General features: G+C 43.5%; 1 protein-coding gene across 3 annotated transcripts in view; it reads left to right on the forward strand.

The window, feature by feature from the left end:
* Nucleotides 1-996: 996 nt before the first annotated feature.
* ATP13A4 (ATPase 13A4) overlaps nt 997-20,324 on the forward strand; it is a 69,516-nt gene continuing 50,188 nt past the window's right edge. For 2 of the 3 annotated variants that reach the window (XM_032962361.2, XM_032962362.2), the window contains exons 1-2: nt 998-1,097; nt 19,302-19,411. In XM_032962361.2, the coding sequence (XP_032818252.2) occupies nt 19,340-19,411 (72 nt within the window). In that variant the 5' untranslated portion in view covers nt 998-1,097; nt 19,302-19,339. Of the gene's footprint in view, nt 1,098-19,301; nt 19,412-20,324 lie in introns of all 3 variants that reach the window. The other variant, XM_032962363.2, reaches the window with a different exon arrangement.

Genomic DNA, 20,324 nt, shown 5'->3' on the forward strand with positions numbered 1-20,324 from the left:
CCAAGATGGAGGTTCTTTGTAAGCCATCTGGCTTCCATGAGAGATTCGTTCATGAGGCTATCCACATATACAAACACAGAGACAATTTCAACCGAGAAGATGGATTCTATCTTAGCAATCATTGGAAAGATTTGATAAATCATTTCAGTTCTTGATTGATTGTTCACGCTTACAGTGCCTTTCAGACAGCATACATAAAAACAAATTTCGTCTCCCCTCTCCTCTTTTCAAAAAATAGATGGACTAGTCCTGGCAAACAGCCAATCGTTGCGCGTGACGCAAACGTTATTTATATATAAATAAATATGCCGTTTTCAAAATAAATTTATGCAAACCGACACACCTGATGATGACCGTTTGAGTTATGGTCGAAACGTCGTGAGAATTTTTTTATTGTTTTATATATATTTTGTTATTTTGTTGTTTCTCTTCAACGTGACTTTACCGAAAAAACTAAGAATATGAATTACTGCAGTCACGAAAGCTTTAAATCAAAATTTAAATCAAAAGATTCAGGAAGTTAGGCTAACAGACCAGCCAGAATAACGGTGTTACAAGATAATGAAACAGGATTATCCAATCCGATTTAAACAATATGTTAACGTTACAAATTAATGTATGTAATTTGTCATCATTCATTAGTGACAGTGATGAACATAAAATGCATTTTATATAAAAATAACTATTCGTGCATATACTAGCCCGGAAGAGGATAGCATTGTTTTGCTCAGTGTCCGGTTCTATTTACCTTTACAATACTCTGCACTCCTATCGTGGTTTTGCATTGTTTGTTTTAACATTCTGACCCGCCTCCTTACTGGACACACGTGAAAAGAGCTTCATAGCTCACCGGATTCCTCCAGTATAAAATAACAATTCTAATGATGATGAAACTCTGTGCGCGGAGGCAATGATCAATGGGCGTGCTTACCATTTTAAGGTAAGCACGCCCCAATAATGCGATTGGTCCAATAAGACGAGGGGGCGGGGCACCGAGCACCGGCCCCTCCCGCACGTCACTTGGCGTGGCACCACTTCAGGGGACCCCACACCGCGTGGAGCTTCAGGACAGCTGGGGCTCACTGCGTCCTGTGCAGGTGGGTGCGTGAGTGAGTGGATGAATGGGGACTTGTAACCACCACGCACCTGGCGGCATTGTTGTGTTGTGCATGTTTGTTCATACGACGCTTGGAATGTTAAGATTGAACATTGATTTGCTGTCTTTCTGCAAACACCAGTTTGAAATGAGCGTCAAAGTAATGCGTGTTTTAACCGAGTTTAGCTCGTTTGTAAATGGTGTGCGTTTTGAACTTCCTTCGCACCGTGCTAATCAGAAGTGCCGACGGGGGGGGGGTGGGGGCGGAAAGACAACAAACTAAAGACAAAAATAACTGAGTGTTCTGCCATTGTGAGTGCCACTTTGCCTGTGGTTGATTTGGAGGGGAATACAACATGGGCAAAGGGCTTCATCCAACAGTGGATTGATCATGTCTGTTATTGATGACGGAACAAAAACTGTGAACTCGAAGGACGCATTTGCGCTGAATGCTGTTGGACACGCTCTTTAAACTTCTGCAAATGTTAAGAATAAAAAAAAACTTTAAACTGATTGTTAAATGATTAGGCCCGCGGTATATCTCCGGTGAAGTTTACATGGGAGTGACTTTAATATTGATTTTTTTCATTTGAACTTTTATATTTAAAGCCAGTACACTGCCGTCATCATAGGATTCTCTATTTAACTTTGAAGTATTTTATTTAATTGAAGCATCAATCGCGTCTCAGACAGCCCAGGTATGTATGTATGTTGGACTTATTTTGCACTGTATGTACCCTACCCTGCTAATTAATTGGAGGTGCCTAAAGACATATCTACAATATCAGAGGTGTTTGAAGTAGGGTCATTCATGAAAACGTCGCCTATTACGAGCTTTGTTTTCTTCTGTAGAGGGCAGTGCTATTGGCGAATGTGTTAGTTGTGTATTGTCTTTGTGGATCACTGCCACTTAAGTTGTGTAGGTTTTTGTATTTTATTTTCGTTAAACATGACTAAAGGGTATTGAAGCGTATTAAATTGCTTACACGTGTATTTGGGTCCTTAATACTTTGTGCGAGTCTGCGTCTTGTGTGATTTGTACGTGCCCGGTCACAATCCAACATCTTTAGCTGTCCGTCTCGTGGGTTAAAAAAACAACTTGATAATCCACAAGATTTTAATTGTCCAGAAAGTAGACTTTTATTTTGGTTGAGAGTAGGTGGCTTTTTAAAGGAGATGCTGCAGAAACACTCTCTCAGAAGTGGAGTGTAAATTAGTCCAGTCCTGTACACATTTCGATTATAAATAAATCATGAATCGAAGCTTGCCCAAACGAATGCCCCTGAACTGCCAGATGCTCATCCATTTAAGCAAGGGGACCCCTCTACCTTTGACATGACACGAAATATGAGCGTCATTGTGGAGCATTTAACAGTGTTTAAATTAGCTAGAAATACGTGTCCTTCACGCATCTGCCCCTCCACTTAAAAAAATAAGAGAAGTACAGTATCACTCAGCCATTTCAATGCTAAATTCTATGCTAATTCCTTTGTCAAGGGGTGCCTCTGCGGGTGTGTATGCTTTAACTTAGCTATTTCAATGCTAAATTCTATGCTAATTCCTTTGTCAAGGGGTGCCTCTGCGGATGTGTATACTTTAACTTAGCTATTTCAATGCTAAATTCTATGCTAATTCCTTTGTCAAGGGGTGCCTCTGTGGATGTCTATGCTTTAACTTTAACATAGCCATTTCTGTGACCAGTCACAAGCTAATCACTCAGCCATTTCAATGCTAAATTCTATGCTAATTCTTTTGTCAAGGCGCTTTGTTTCTTCTCACACAGCTTAAAGGTCGTGATCTGAGCGTGGCTATTTCACTCCAGCGCTGTCCTCCAGACAGTCTCGTCCCTTCACCTGATGAAGGCCGCTTGTGTTGTGGCCGAGACGTCGTGAGAATATTATTGTGTTATTTTATTTTATAAATTTATTATTTTATTCTCATTCTACGTGACTTTACCGAAAGAACCAAAGAAGATGAATCCTTGCAGTCACGAAAGCTTTAAATCGAAAAGTACAGTATTGTATGACACATCCCCATCAGCCACATAATACTATTTTATTTTTATTTTACCAGGTAAGGCCCACTGAGCTATGTAGCTCTTTGTGGTGCCATGGCCTCGAAGCCACTCTGCAAGCGCCACGACCCCCCCTGGCCCCCACACTGCGAACACACACGCAGCGCACACACGTAGTGTCCTGGAGGGGGATTGCCTGGCACAACGGGTTTTAATCTGAAGGGTCCCTATGAGGAAAGTCCCATGGTTTCCCGGTGCCAGGGGATTGGCTGACCCTCGCTGGACAAGTTACATTGCGGCGCCCTTGAGTTGGCTTAATAGTGTATGGGCGCAAAAAGTTTTACCGGGCCAGCCACAATGAGTCATTCACGACATCGGGAGAAGCTGGGGTTGAATAAGCGAGAAGGGCAGACCATGAGATCAGGGAATCGCAGCGCCACGACCCCCCTCCCCTGACCCCCATACCGAATACACACTCGTAGAGAGGGTTCTAGCGCGGGGGCCCCTGTCACTCAGTCGGTGGGGGCCCGGCGGGGGCCAACCAACGTGGTGAAATTTGGAGCGGAACGGGCGGACGTCGCGCCCCACCTGCCTAGCGAGGGCGGTGGGGTGGACGTCGGGCCCCACATCTTTCGGAAATGACCTGGCCACAAATGATAGCTCAATGAAGTGGCTTATCACGTGAAAAATTATAGCAGCCAAATACTGTAATCACAACCGGAGGACCCGGAGATAAATCCACGTGACCACGGGGAGAGAGACATGCAAACTACAAATATATAATAGTCAGGGTGGGGTTCAATCCCATGAACTCCTGTATACTAGGCGATGTAGTTTACATCTCGCTTATGTGGCGCCCTACACTATTTTACACCGGCAGATCCTAGACTAGTACAGATGCTGGGTGTTGACACTGGTCGAGGATTTGCTTGTGTTGAACCTATACTGGTGAAATTATGCTCTATCAGAAGACTGCGTGGCTGATGGGATGTGTAAAAAAACACTTTTATTTTCGTTGACAGATATGTGAAGCAAAGTGTATTGTCTAATTATTTATTTGGTAAATTTTTTAAAGTGGTGTTTTGCTGTTCAGCTTTTGTGGATAACCTGATTATGCATTTAAAGCCTTTCTGCTGGTTCCATCAGCTGACAACATTTACAACAAGAATTCCTCTAATTACACTGTAGGGATAAACCCAGTTTTATGTTCAATCTTTTTTTTATAAGAAGAAATACTGTAAATCACCACTTGCAACTGGGAAACAATGGGCAAATCAAAGTGACCTCGCTTAAAACAATGAGCAGCAATCGCTTCTATTGGCGGCCCTGAGCCAGAATTAGACATTCTCTATTCCCACTGTGGGGGAGCTCACATTTGCTTAAAATTATCAATGTTTACCTGTGGATGAGAGAAACCCCACATTAGAGACATCATTTTGACTGATAAGAAAGTAAGTAGGCTTGGGAAGGACGTGACCCTGTAAGTATAAAGGATGATTGCCTGTGCCACGGTGGCGAGATGTTATATTCCTCGCCTGGTATGCAGAAGTTACTCTTTGGTTCTTTCGGTAAAGTCACGTAGAAAGAAAAACTAAGTTAAATAATAGCATACGACGTTTCGATTGCAGCACAAGCAATCATCATCAGGTAAAAATGAAAGAGAAAACAAACCTAGTAAACTTACAAATACAATGCAATACAACACAGAGAGTCGGCTAACATAACAGTCAACACCCTACCTCCAGAAGGCCGCTCAGGGGTTGTGACTTTACCGAAAGAACCAAAGAATATGAATTCCTGCAGTCACGAAAGTTTTAAGTCATATTCTCATTAACTGCGGAGTGGCAGCCAAAGGAAGGAGCATGCATGCCTGAGAGGACACCCTTCGCGGAAATGGAGTGATTAATTTGGATTGTGTGTGAGATGGATTCTTTCATCGCCAGACCATGATATATGCCAGAGGCTTGCAGAGGCCTTCATGACGATGATCAAAGTGGTAGACTTATACTTATTTTAACGGCAGAGCAGTGGAACAATATTGTACAAATTTCTCAATTGCCCCTGCCTCTGACCACCCAGCAATAAACAATGATCCCCACCACAGTCGATTGATAAGTCACTTGTGGTGGGGTAAAGTGTCGGTACACCCACCTCTTCCAACATGTCTGCTCATTGTGGAAGAGTAGGCCAAATACTCTCTAGAGTTCACTCTAGTGGAGGCCCTTCTGCCATCAGTGGTGTGAGTGAGCAATTGCAGAGCCACGCCTTCACGCTTCACGTCTGGGAGTGATGATGGGCTGAGTCGACTTACAATCAGCATTTGCACTCGTGATCTTTAGACTAGTGCTCGGACCACAATTGCTACCTTGCTGACCATATTTGGAGGAACAGGCGTTTAACGGTTATATTGTTATAATATTGTCACAAACTCATCCGTTGTCATGAAGCATTATGGGTAAAAGGCATGGATATGATTTAAACAGGGCCCCATCGTTTAGATTAAGCGCTTTTTAACAATTACATCTGATGACTAGGTAGCGATGGATTAACAAACCTGACTCAGAAGGTCAACCAGTACAGCATTTGCTTGCTTAAACAACTGCTGCTGGATAACATTGGTGTTGAAAGCCAATAGTCTGACAGATTGGTGCTCTGCTTGTATATCAAAACTATTATAAAATAACTATTTTAATTTTACCAGGTAAGGCCCACTCAGCTATATAGCTCTTATTCAGAAACGACCCGGCCACAATTGATAGCTCAATGAAGTGGCTTATGTGGAAATGTATAGCAACCAAATTCCCTAAATGCATGTTTCTTAATGTGGAGGAAAAAACTGGAGGACCCGAAAAAAAATACATGTGACCACGGGGAGAACATGCAAACTCCAAATGTACAGGAGTCGGGGTCAGGATCAAACCTACGATCTCCTGTAAACCAAGTGAGGTAGTTAACTTCTCGCCACCGTGGTGACCCAATATTATTGTGACATGCCACCTGGTGTGCAAATTCGCCTCCACGTTACACAACCGTCGTGATGTTGGGGAGCTTGAGGCTCTGTATTAGTAGAGCCACACGACCTCGCTCGTGTTTCCCACCTTGCCAGCCAACACTTGGCAAGGGCCACGTGTACACATGAGCCACGCTGTCCAGTGGTCTGATTTTCTGAAAGTTGGACATTTTTACAAGTCAAAAGCAGGGTTTGATGTGGGACGGCAGTTACATGTATCTTTTGAGCCATCATTGGAAAGACGTTATTAATCAGGTCAAGCCTTAACTGGTTGTTGATGTTTCCATCCTACCTGCCATTGTAAGCAGTTATTTCCGACTCTGAGTTACATTACCAATTTACATTACCAAATTGAATGTCTTTACATTAACGGGCTTAATGTCTCACTAACAAAGCCAACGTTGCCCCTTTCTCTCGATGTTGTGGTGCGTCTCGTTTTTTAGCAAACTATAACTGGCTGTGATGTTGTGTGTGTGTGTGTCTCTCTGTGTGTGTCTCTTTATGTGTGTCTTGCGGTTTGTGTGTGTCTCTCTCTATATGTTTGTCTCCCTATATGTCTCTCTCTCTTGTGTCTCTGTGTGTATGCGTCTCTCTCTCTGTTTGTCACTTTGTGTATGTCTCTCTGTGTGTGGGTGTGTTGTTCTGTCTCTCTCTGGGTATGTCCCTCTGTGTGTGTCTCTGTGTATGTCTCTCTCTCTGTCTCTCTAGGTGTGTCTCTCTCTATGTGTCTCTCAGTGTGTGCGTCTCTCTGTGTGTCTCTCTCTGTGTGTCTCTGTGTGTGTCTCTCGCTGTCTGTGTGTATCTCTCTATATGTATCTCTCTGTGTGTGGGTGTGCCTCTCGGTGTGTGTCTCTCTCTCTCTCCTTCCCTCGATGTGGTGTTGTCCCCCGTTTGTTTCCCTCGTTTTCCCACCAGCTGGATGTCTCACTAGCACAACCACCGTTGCGTTGGTTCGTTTACATTGACATACTAATCTCTCACAATACAATGGCTACCCCTCACAGCCACATTCACTAACTCAGCCACCGTTAGCTGTGTTAGTAAATTGCGGCTTGCCATTATTTTCCACCTCCATGTGACCACTGCGCTATCTGAGCTCTCGCCGAGCTTCAAATATCTTACATTGACATTCTAATCTCTCACAATACGATGGCCACCCCCACAGCTCTGTAGTACCGCCCCCACATTGGTATTAGCTGCCCCGCCCATCTCTAAACCTTTATAAACAGCTCTTTGATTGGTGTAGCCCTACTGCAGGTTACGGAAACCTCTCCTACATTAACATTAGCTGCCCCGCCCATCTCTAAACCTTTTAAAACAGCCTGCCTCAGCAGATTTCCCCCACTTTTTTCACCTGAAGACGATTGCTTGTCTTGCTATCTAAACGTCGTGATATTGTTATTATTTTGATTATTTTTTCTATCTACGTGGCTTTACCGAAAGACCCAAAGAATATTTACCTTTTCTTTGTTTTCAACTGAGTTGAACGTTTGGCCAGAAAAGCCTTGTGATTTTTTTGGTGAATTTAGCATGGTTTGGTAGTAGTAAGAAAATTTAATGAAGATAAATATATATCATCGCCCCCCAATAGGCAGACTCGTGCCCCTGTACGCAGGCCAGTGGCCTCCAAGTACAGAATATGCATTTTAAATCTGACAGACAGCAATTGTCTTAGTATCCGAAACGGTGTACGTCAAAACATCAAGTATTCGCGCGTGTCTGAGTGCACACCGGTGGGTGTTGGAGGTTACATCATGGCCACCATGATGTCATTGCTGCATGCGCTTCAGCCGCTTTGTGGCCGAGTTAATTGTGTTTTATTAATTCTACGTAGGCTTTCATGGTCAAAGGTATGATTAATAATTTGGGTATAATGAGTCATTTTTTCCTTTGGGTTAGGCCAGGCGTCGGTAACCAAAACAAGATGAGTTATTTTTGTTTTAATTCGGTAACATATTTAAACATACTTTTTTTTTAAACACGCTTTAATGAAATGTACCGTACAAGGAATGGCAGAACTCCACGACTCCAGGAAGTGGCCCCGAAGCTTGCCATAATGTAAGGAACTGTGGTGATTTACAGCCAACGTGAGTTGAGCGTGGACAATTAGACCTAAGCGAAACATAAGATATAAAAAAGATTGCTTAAAAATATTTTTATTTTATGTTTTTATGATAGAATATAGTATTGTCATCAGATATGACATACGTATACCAAGTTTGCGGTCGATACAACATTGGGAAGTGGGTTAAAATTGAGTTACGAGATTTGAGAATACGACAACAGACCGAGTTGAGGATACAACAGACAGAATGAGTTAAATAAAAGCGTGTAAATAAATAAACCTCTTATAAGGGCCACAATGCATGTGAACACGAGACGGTGGTCCTTAATAAATAACGTCACGAAGCAGAACTTAAACAGCCGCATGTGGCCCCAGAGTCGCAGGTTGCCAACCCCTGGGCTAGGCTGTGTAAAAATGTGCGACGTTAACCGGTGTTCCGAAGAAGTAAGAGATATGGCACATTTGATTCAAGTGACACTTTTACTGGTAGGAACGAAGTTGTAAACTGAGTGTACCAGCCTGCAATAGATTAATGTGTCCGTCCCCTTTCAATACTTTAACGAAGTGAAATCTCGTGCTGTTGGGTGTATAATTTGTCCGAAGAACCCTCAACGATTTTGAGGGCAAAAAGGTGGGAAGACGCTCTGAATTTGCACAATTTTACGTAACAATGTCATAAAATTGTGCAAAATTCCAATGTTCCTACCAGCCCACCCTGCAGGGACCTGTTATTAATTGGCTGTTGTCAGGCGGGTCGAACCCAAAAATAAACCAATTGTGAATAATGGCATTTATCTTCTTTGGTTCTTTCGGTAAAGTCACGTAGAATGATAATAAAATAATAAATTGATAAAATAAAATAACAATAATATTCTCACGACGTTTCGGCCACAACACAAGCGGCCTTCATCAGGTGAAGGGGGCGAGACTGTCTGGTAGGACAGCGCTGGAGTGAAAGAGCCACGTTCAGATACGGCCTTTAAGCTTAGAGTCGCGGCATCTCTTCAGAAAGGTGAGAGACTCGATTAGTTGAGCCTTCTTATCCCGAAGTCTGTTGAATGATCTTAAGGAGGGATTCCCCGGGGAGGGATTCCACACATCCTTAAGATCATTCAACAGACTTCGGGATAAGAAGGCTCAACTAATCGAGTCTCTCACCTTTCTGAAGAGATGCCGCGACTCTAAGCTTAAAGGCCGTATCTGAACGTGGCTCTTTCACTCCAGCGCTGTCCTACCAGACAGTCTCGCCCCCTTCACCTGATGAAGGCCGCTTGTGTTGTGGCCGAAACGTCGTGAGAATATTATTGTTATTTTATTTTATGAATTTATTATTTTATTATCATTCTACGTGACTTTACCGAAAGAACCAAAGAAGATGAATCATTGCAGTCACGAAAGCTTTAAATCGAAATGGCATTTATGTTTATTATATTTCAAATGAATGTTAACGTTGTCAGTGTTTCATATTCTTGGTTCTTTCGGTAAAGTCACGTTGAAGGGAAACAATAAAATATATATAAAACAATAAAAGTTGTCAATGTTGTGGTTATTTTTTTAAATCATCAATGTTATTTTCTACTTAGACAATCGACGTAATAGTGGTCTCGACAACACCTAGATGTGTGCTTTTGCAATTGTGGCACCTAAACTCTGGAACTCGTTGCCATTCGAGGTCAGGACTGCCGAGACACTTTACAAATCTTCAAATTTCGACTAAAAATGTCTGTTTAAAATAGCTTTCTCTCTCTGTCGTTATTTTCAAACGTCTTTCTCACATATTATTTCCTTGGTTGATGTTAAACTATTTCTGCCTTTTTATGCATAGCACCCTGAAAAACAATTGTTTAAGGGTGCAGATACATTTAAATTTGTATTAATAATTATGATTCTCTGCTAACTTACGCAAATCGTATGCGTAACTCCCGTATGGAATCGGTGTTAGGACAAGTCTAGGCTTTCGTAATTGCTCGAATTACGTAAGTGGGTTGTCCTGTACTTCACCCGCAGGTGCTGTCACATTGTGCCTGCAAAGACATCACGGGCTTTCAGATGTACTTCTGCAGCTGTCTGGAACGCTCTTCCTACTGATATTAGGAAGCCACTGGGAGCTACGCACTTTTAAATCATCTACATTGGCAAACTAACGTCTTAAGAACTGCTTTTTGTGTTTAGTTTGTCATGCTTCCCCTGCACCTCCTCTTAGCACGGTTGGCTACGAACGGTGCGAATGAAGTTCAACATGCGTACATACATGCATCATGTTCAGCCTTCCAAAAGCACGCCAATCTGCTTTTGCCCGCCTCTTTATTGCTTTGTAAGTATGGTTAATGCAGACACGATTCCTTGTAAAAGGTTTCAGTTTGGTGTTTTAACATCTTAACACCTGTTTTGTTGCCAGAAAAAGAGGGAAAACCTATTCTCCTATTTTGGTACTGGCAAAGGAGGTCCCATGATATGTTTCCCCGTTAGGAGTGTTAAGAAAGTGGCGTGGCCTTGGGCAGGTTACATCGCCGGAAGGGATGACGGCTGCTGCCGAAACTACCGCCAAAGTGGCAGACAAAGTAGGGAACACGTCTGAGAAGTTCATCCACGATGGAGATGGAGCGATGAAATCAGATTATGCGCCGGAAGACTCGCCTGCACGGTGTTATTAACCCCATTGGAAATAGCAAGTCCAATTGTGCAAGTATTACGACAGGTACGCAGTTTGCAATATTCCATTATTGGATGTATGTGCGCGTGTTGGGCGCTCCAGTGTGGTAAGCTTGGGATTTAACGTAATATTACCTATAAAAAGGCATTAGTTGTCTGTCTGTGTGTTCACGTGCTTGCGAGGAATTTGGCTCTCAAACGGTGGGGTTTACGTTAAAAACAAAAAAAATGTGCCAGGTACCACGCCGTAAGCTCCGAAGTTGGCAAGCGCTGTTCCTTCTTCACGTCCGTCACCTTAAAATGAGTTGAACTAGCGATGTTTCGTTATTTATTTATATAGTTTTGCCGCCCGGCGTGGGACAGAGCACGCAATTGAGCATGCGCGAAACGCTGACAGGAGTTGCCCCGAGCAAGGCACAGACAGAATATTATTGTGTTATTTTATTTTGTCAATTTATTATTTTATTCTCATTCTACGTGACTTTACCGAAAGAACCAAAGAAGAAGGCACAGACAATCGCTAAAAATTTACATTCGCGTTAACAATGCTTAAAAAATATACACACAATGCTGAGGTTCATTCTTCAGTCTTATGTCCTCTTCTCCCCCACCCCACCCCAATGCGTGCAGTTACTGATATAAAGTCCGTAGATATTAATATTATAGCGCTTACATAGCATTATTGCAGCATGGGTGGGGAGAGCGGCCCAGCACCCAGCCTGGCAATGTGTCACCTCCTCCGGCTGGGCAATCTAGGTGAGGCCGTGGGCTCTGCACGGGACTAGGCCTCACCACGGCAATGTAAAGCACAATTTCTTTAATCTTTCGCTAAGAACTCAGGTTCATTGTTTACTATTATGAAACTAATAAGTTGGCAAATATTACAATAATAATGTTTGTGTGCAGAAAACTAATTTTTCCTTATTAGGTTACTAAATATTTTCTTTTTTAGGTGTGTTTTTATGACGCTGCGACGATGTACTGCCAGTCTGTGCTGCGGCCTGATGAATAATTGACGTCAGTGCACTGCCACTCTATTATCTACACTGCTAATTTTGCTTTTGCCCATTATGAGTGTATGCCAGTCTATAATCTGTTGCCTGCTTCTTTACCTCACTCAGTGTACTGCCAGCCTTTCATATCGACTTATCATGCTTTTTCAGCTGCTGACCATATTGCCAGCTTATTATGTCGACTGCAGCAATGCTTATGTCATTGAGTCAGCGTACTGGCAGTCTGTAATCTAGACTGTAGCCTGCTTCTCAACTTACCTGTGCGTACTGCTGCGCTTTAATGTAGACTTATTTCAGCTTATTTCTTCAATGCATTTCTATTGTTTCGATTGCTCACGTCACGCTATTTACTGGTACGTAGTACTGTGATGCTGATGAATATGTTATACTGCTAAATACGTTGGACATTCTTAGCTACAGCCCATTGCATTTCGTCTATCATTTTGTTACATTTGTGGGAACATCACCCATTTTAATTTTGCCGTACCACACCTTTACTGTCCACCAAAGCGGGGAGCACGCAGGGAGGTTCAATGCCCCAAATATTGTTGACCTTGCTTTCTTATGGTGGGTGAGGAACATTGTGAGAGAGACATTGTTCTTCCATACAAAGAAAACACCATCACACGATTTCCTGACACTAACAGAGCATACGATGCCCTACAATAACACATTTTCCTGTTGCAAGGCCAAGATGGGTACCACGTCAACATTCCTCCAATTACAAAGCTGCAGGACAAAGAAATCCTCGCAAAACTTCTATTCCTTCATGATCATGGACAGAGGAGGAAACCACATTATGGTGTGCCAACCTCTTTCACCAGTATGTTGTCGATGAGTATGCCAACATTGAGGGTAAGCGCCTTCTTTACATTCAATTGAATCAAAACCGCCTGCATGTGAACAGTATGCTCATCTCTGGGATACCATCAATGCCGAAGGAGATGCAAACGCTCACAATGTAGGCAGATTAGTTATTTTGCCTTCATCCTTCACAGCTCCACCAAGATACATGCATGAGAAGACTCAGCATGCCGTGACGTACATCAGCCAATATGGCAAGCCCCATCTCTTCATCACCTTCACTTGCAATCCCAAATGAAAGGAGATCCAGGTTTACCTTTATCCAAACCAAAAGCCATCAGACAGACAGGACATCTTAGTGAGGCTCTTAAAACGCTAAGTTTATGACCTCATGATGCTTATTACGACCCATGAAGGCGGCGTCTTTGGATAGACAAGCAGTAACTTGCACACCATTGGGTGGCAAAAACGTTGTCTTCCTCATGCTCACATTTCGCTATGAATGAGAGAAACAATTCATGCAAGTCATTGACACATTTATCAGTGCTGAGCAACCTCACCCCCATCAAGACCCTGGTCTGCAACCAAATGGTCCATTGCCCATGTGGCCAGTTCTATCCAAATGCGCCATGTATGCAAGACCACAGGTGTACCAAGAGGTATCCACGGAACTACTTGAAAGACACTCAGTCGGCCCATGATGGCTATCCTCTATATCGTCACAGAAATACAGAAGATGGTGGATTTCAAACAACGCTCAGACCTGCCACTAACTCGGAAATTAAGGTTGACAACCAGTGGATCGTTCCCTACTGCCCTCTTCTGTGCAAGATCTTCCAGGCCCACTTTAACGTGAAATTCTGCTATTCTAAAAAAAGCCATCAAATATATTTGCTAATACATCAACAGAGGCTCTGATATGGCTCTCTTTGCCTTACAAAACAGAGGGGCAAAGTGTGCATGAGCTAAAACATTTTTTCCAAGGAAGATACATCAGCAACAATGAGGCCATTTGCAGAATTCTTGGCTTCCCCATCCATGACCGTTCCCCCACAGTCGTCCGTTTGGCACTTCACCTCAAAAATGGTCAACGCATCTACGTCACCAAAGGAAATGCCCTACAACAGGCCCTGGCACCACAAGGTACCACCCTTATGGCGTTCTTTGTTTGGTGCCCAAGTGACCCATTTGCTGCTAACCTGCTCTACCATTAAGTTCCCTCCTACTTTACATGGACTGGTAAAAAAAAATGTAAGCGCCGTGCTGCTGACGGTGAATTTTATGCCTTAGGACGAGTCTACACAGTTCATCCCATCAATCAGCAGTGCTACTTTCTCCCAATGCGTCTCCATGTTGCCAAAGGGCACAAATCTTTCCAAGACCTCTAAACAGTGGAAGGAGTTGTCTGTCAAACATATAGAGAAGCTTGCAATCTTCGTGCAATTCTTGCACATGATCACCATCTTCATGAAGCTATGACAGAAGCTTCTGTTGGTCAGTCCCCTTTCCAGCTGACATTGCTCTTCTGCACGAATATTCAAGTTTGCAGCCCAACTAACCCCATGGGACTCTGGCAAAAATACAAAGAGGGCATGAGTGAGGACATCCTCCAAGGAGCTCAGTGAGAAAATACAAACCGCGACGTCAACTTTTCTGATGTCATCTTCAAGGCCCTCATCCTCCTTCAGGACAAACTGCACTCCATTGGTGGAAAAGACCTCAAGTCTATGGGACTACCAACACCCTACATACAGGGACAACCTGCATGCCCTTGCTCAAGAGATCCTACATGACTTATGCTATTATTCTTTACAGCTTCTTACATTTATTTAGGAAAATTTACCAAAGCTGATCGATGCACAAATAGAAGCATACACGAAGATCTTGGAAGACATTGAGACTACAAATGGAGTATTTTTTTTCCTTGATGCACCTGCCAATACTGGGAAGACTTTTGTTCTCAAACTGCTCCTCGCTAAGGTTCGCCAGAGAGAGACAATTGCTCTAGCTGCGGCTTCATCGGGGATTGCTGTGTAAGTCGATGTGTGTGTGTGTGAGTTCATATGTGTGTGCGTGTAGGTCCATGTGTGCATGTAAGTCGATGTGTGTCTGTGTCTTTTTTGCCCGGGCAACTCCAGATGTGTGTATGTCGATATGTGTGTTTGTCTGTGCGTGTCAGTCCATGTGTGTGTGTCAGTCGCTGTGTGTGTGTTAGTCGATGTGTGTGTGTCTGTGCGTGTCAGTCCATGTGTGTGTGGAAATCAATGTGTGTGTTAGTCGATTGTGTGTGTAAGTCCATATGTGTGTGTGGAAATCGATGTGTGTGTGTTAGTCATTATGTGTGCGTAACTCCATGTGTGTGTATCTAAAGTCCATGTCTGTATGTGTGATTCCATATGTGTATATGTGTGTGTGAGTCTATGTATGTGCGGGGAGCGATAGTGTAGCGGTTAGCGCGCTGCGCTATGAACCTGGCGACCCGGGTTCGATTCTCGCTCACGGCCAACACCAGTGACGATTATCTGAACCGGTCCCGGGCCTGGTGCGGTGTGTAAACATTGCCACTAGGGAGACAAAGGCGGTCGGGCGTGGTGCTGGCCACCCACCCCCTCGTGTACCGTTCTGGCCTTCATAGGTGCTCGCTAACAGCACTTGCCCCTACAGTCTGTTAAGGCTATATGGGGGATCTTTGTCTATGTATGTGTGTGTGAGTCCATGTGTGTGTAAGTCCATGTGTGCGTGGCTCCATATGTGTGTGTAAGTCCATGTGTGTGTGTCTTAGTCGATATGTGTGTGTAAGTAAATGTGCTTAGGTCGATGTGTGTTTGAGAGTCTACGTATGTGTGTGCGAGTTGCTGTATTTGTGTACGTCGATTTGTGTGTGTGTAACTCCATATGTGTGTGTATATAAAGTGGATGTCTGTGTGTGAGTCCATGTGTTTGTGTGTGTGGGTCGATGTCTGTGTGTGTGTCTAAGTCAGTGTGTGTCTTTTTCGCCCGGGCGACGCCGGGTACTTCCCGCTAGTAACTGATAAACATGCATTTCCAGGAGCAACCATGGAAGTGGAAGAAATGAAGTGCCGTTATTAAAATAGCTCTTTAATCGGAAAAGCGTCTTAAGTTGCAGCATGGAGTTCTAAGCCATTGAGCAAATTCATCCAAAATGAACTCGCTTCACAACAGTGAGCTCTCGCTTGCCTGTTGCACAAGGAGATGGAAGAGCGGCATACTTGTATTTACTGTGGGAGACAGGAAGAGCGACGTGTGAGTTTATGGAACATTGGCCCTTAAGAATATTAAGTGGGCCTGGGCAGGACACGTCGTAGCCAACCACAGGGACCATGCCTAGCTATCAACATAGCTCGGGGCAGTAGAAATAGTCCTGGCATTGGTCCAGATACATGGTATGAAACAATTTCGTTACCTCAATATAGAAGAATGCAAAAGGCTCGCATGATAACCATGGTTAAGGGACTTATGATGATGATGATAACGATTAATAGAATCATGCATTCCACGATTTCATTTAAATCATTATTAATGAATTCACAATCTATTGCAAAGTAATTTAAATTGATGCTATCAATGAGGGGGTGACAGGTTATCATTGCTAATGGGGGAATTCGTTTGCCATTGTTGGTTCTTCCTATTGGCAGTGCGGTGGTTTTCCCCATTGTGTTTTGGGCTTCACCGAGAGAGCCACTTGAACCGGTGTATGGTCACACATTTCAGTCAGCTCAAAATATATTTTTTTAAAGGTTTGGTTCTGATTAACCGTTTGTGAAAACCGGTTTGAACTGGTTTCAATTTGCATATCTTTCTCCCGAGTAGCCTGCAATGTAGCATCCGACTATGCGGGAGAGCAGGTGTGCAAATATGCATGGTAGCTTACATTGCAGACTCCATGGGAGAGGTCTACTTGCAAAAAAAAATAGCCAATTTGAATGCGCGGTGTTGCATGCGATGTGGAGATAACGTATGGTACAATTTTCATATATAGAAGAGTCGAAACGTGACCGCATCTCTGGGCACTGTGCAAATAGTACGAGCGTGCATGGAGATAATTTAAAGTCTCAAACATTTTATTGGAGGGGAGGGGGAATGAGGGGTGGAACGCTCCAGGTGAGGACAATGATGGAACGGCTTTTGAAAAGGCGAGACTGAAATAGTTTCATGAGGTTACATACTAAAGGCGGCGGTGGCGGCGGAGAACAAGACGAAGAAGAAGACTAAGAAGAAGAAGACTAAGAAGAAGACTAAGAAGAAGAAGACTAAGAAGAAGAAGACTAAGAAGAAGAAGACTAAGAAGAAGAAGACTAAGAAGAAGAAGACTAAGAAGAAGAAGACTAAGAAGACTACCTACGTGACTTTACCGAATAGAACCAAAGAGTATGGATCCTTGCAGTCATGAAAGCTTCAAATCTAGAAAAGAAGAAGACTAAGAAGAAGACTAAGAAGAAGACTAAGAAGACGAAGAAGAAGACTAAGAAGAAGACGAAGAAGAAGACGAAGAAGAAGACGAAGAAGAAGACGAAGAAGAAGACGAAGAAGAAGACGAAGAAGAAGACGACGAAGAAGACTAAGACTAAGAATAAGCTGGACTGGAACGTGGGAAGTGAAATGGCCGTACGAAGCAGCCAGAGGAGAGGTAATGGGAGTCGGCGACAGAAAAGGAGCAATCTCCAATTTAGCGGAGGTTGGGGGGGTGTCGACAGAAGGCTCGGATTGCTAAAGAAGGACGTGGACGCGAGCAGATTGAGATGAGGTGGCATCCTTTTTTTTTACATCGGACCCTTAGCGCTACGGCCAATTGCACAACGTCGTGTTATTAGCGAAGTGTTTGAGACGTAAACAAAGGAAACCCGAGTGTCAAAATATAACGCACTCAGCGACTCGTGTGTTGCACCCTGCAACCTCTTCTCAACAGAATGCAAACACAATGCTGTGCTTTGTATCGTATTTCATACGATATTGGCAGTACTGGCGTGTGTAGCTATGGTATGTTCTTGCAAGAGCAATAATTGCCAAGTACCGTTTAAGACGACAACAACATAGCTTGGCAGTGAGTGCACTGTCATGCGTTTTGGCCATGAAACGGTGGTTTCAATCTGTTTGCTAAGCGTCCCCAAATAATGTAATGTGTGAAATGTTAATGCATTTTTTATGACTGCCATTCCTCCAAAGCAGGGGGCTAAGCCACTTAACCATGGTGATCGAAACGTATTATTATTATTATTGTCTTTTAAAAGGTGGCGGTCGCAAATGCCTTGGCGCGGCGAATTTGAGTCTCAGCCTGGATGAACTTTAGGGTGTGTTAACCGATTTAAATAATGCCCGATCCACAAATATGACATCACAGCGATCCACGCCACTGCTGTTGACGCGGTTGTCTGGGCTTGACCACCTGGGTGTGAAATTGTAGCTGTTGTTCAGCATTACGTCAGCAGCCGTACGACAAGAAGAAGATTAAGGACCTACTTCTAGAGCGATGGTTCTCAGAGTGGTGGCCCCCGGCTCCACAGGTGGATCCACGACGCTCCTCCAGGTGGTCCCCGTGGGGCTGTGATGTGGATGAAAGTTGATCCAAATAATAATGACAACATTTATTATCCCTTTTGTTTCGGACATTTTTTATTATTAAATGTCATGAGTAAAATACTAATTAAAGGATTTAAGGTAAACTACTCTGATTTAACTACTCTAACCCTAAGATTTAAATGCCTCCCCCCCCCCCCCCAAGCAAATATCCTACGGCTACGTTTAAAAAAACATGTTTTCTGTTCCGGTAATATGCATAATTTAATATTACTGGTATTTTGAGAGATAAGTGATTGCGTTTTTTCACCAGGGGTGTGGGTCCTGGATGGTCCGCGGAAATGTTTACACCGGCCGAGTGGTCGGGGGGCCGAAAGAGTTTGAAAATCACTGCCGTCGAGGAATGAAATTGCATCCGGGTTGCGGGTTTGTGCTTGGATGTTATCCTGCACGGAGACAGTAATACACTTCTGCCTAAACAATGAACGAGGAAAGCCGCAGTGCTCCTACCAAATGCCAACCCACGTGGATGAGGGACTGGATTTATTTCAGTCACTAAAGTGCCGTGTGACCCTCCCCCTCCTCCCCCCCCCACACTGTTGTGATTTTTTTTCCTGATGGTAGTGCAGTGGTGATTACTTGGTAATTACTTTACATACCTTACCATTGTGCGTGGGTTAAGAAAACATTCTCAATCAATATTGTCGGCCATAACGTGGACAATGAAAGAGAACGCGTAACACGGAGAGGTGCACGCTTGGAATTATGATCAAACCAAAGTGTAAACTTTTTTTTATTTTACCAGGTATGGACCCACTGAGCTATTGAGCTCTTCTTCAGAAGCGACCTGGCCACAAATGATACCCAACGAAAGTGGCTTATCACGTGGAAACTTTTAGCAGCCAAATACTCTAAACGCGTGTTTATTCTAAAATGTGGAGGGGAAAAAAACACAAAGGACCCAGAGAAAAATTCACGCGACCACGGGGAGAGACATGCAAACTCCAAATATGCAGGCGTCAGGGTCAGGATCGAACCCACGACTCCCTGTATACCAGGCGCCACTGTGGCTACATTTCCTTATAATAACCAGATCCTCTTGTCACCTGTAGCAAGAAGAGCAAGAAGGAAGCTGGACTTTCGGCACGTGATGGATTTGGATCAACTTCCGTCTGGTGCCTCCCACCAGGGTCTTATCAGTGCCAGCGACGATGAAAACATGGTGGGTACGATGCACCCAGCGTGGTACGGCTGTGAACCTTTGGCAGTGTCTTGATGCGTGAGTGACGTCAGCATAACCTGGTTCTTACTCCTAATTACCGTCTGCACTGGGCAGTCGGGTGACTTGAACCTGCACTTAAATTGCAAACGTATCTGCAGGAGCAATAGACTTTAATGGCATTGCGCTAATAGACAATTATTGCCAGTCTTTGCAGTGGTTATAGCACTGTTCGGCGAACTGCTTTCTGCGTAGTGCCGTTTTAACGTCGACGGCTTCAAACCGCGATAATTAATGTCAAATGCCAGCACTATGTACAAAGTGTTCTGTTGTACCTTGTGCTTTTTGTATCAATACCAAGGTGGATGAAACGTGCTTTACGCAGCACCAACGGGAAGTACCCGGCATTGCCCGGGGGGAAAAATATATTTTAAAACTTCTCAAAACTTAAAAACGTAACATATACAAATGAAAAGAGAACTTTGATCATTACCTCATTAATTTAAAATAAAATAAAACCCCTAGGTGCGGTGGAAAAAAAAAACTTACGCTCGCGCAGCAAGATTCCGTTCTTTAAAGGTTGTAGATTTCTTTAGAATCGGCCTATTCCCGTTTAATCGATACCACAAACGCTCACCAGATATCGATTCTCGCCAGTCCTGTATGTGGGTTGACGCCACACACTTAATGGTCATTTCCCCCCTCCCCCCCCCCCCCCAAAATACAAAAGTCTATTATTATACTTTTTGCATTGTGTACAGTCTGGAAACTACCCACATGCCAACTTTCAAGTTTGTTACATGTCGGGAAGTATGCTAAACATTTCGAACAGACACACATTCACAAATGCCCCTTTTATTACGTAGCATAATGAAAAGCTAAGGGGGGTGCATTTATTACCTATTATTATTGTGTA

This window comes from Petromyzon marinus, chromosome 28, assembly GCF_048934315.1.
Source record: "Petromyzon marinus isolate PM22_M1 ecotype Great Lakes invasive population chromosome 28, UKy_Petmar_22M1.pri1.0, whole genome shotgun sequence".
Lineage (NCBI taxonomy): Eukaryota > Metazoa > Chordata > Hyperoartia > Petromyzontiformes > Petromyzontidae > Petromyzon > Petromyzon marinus.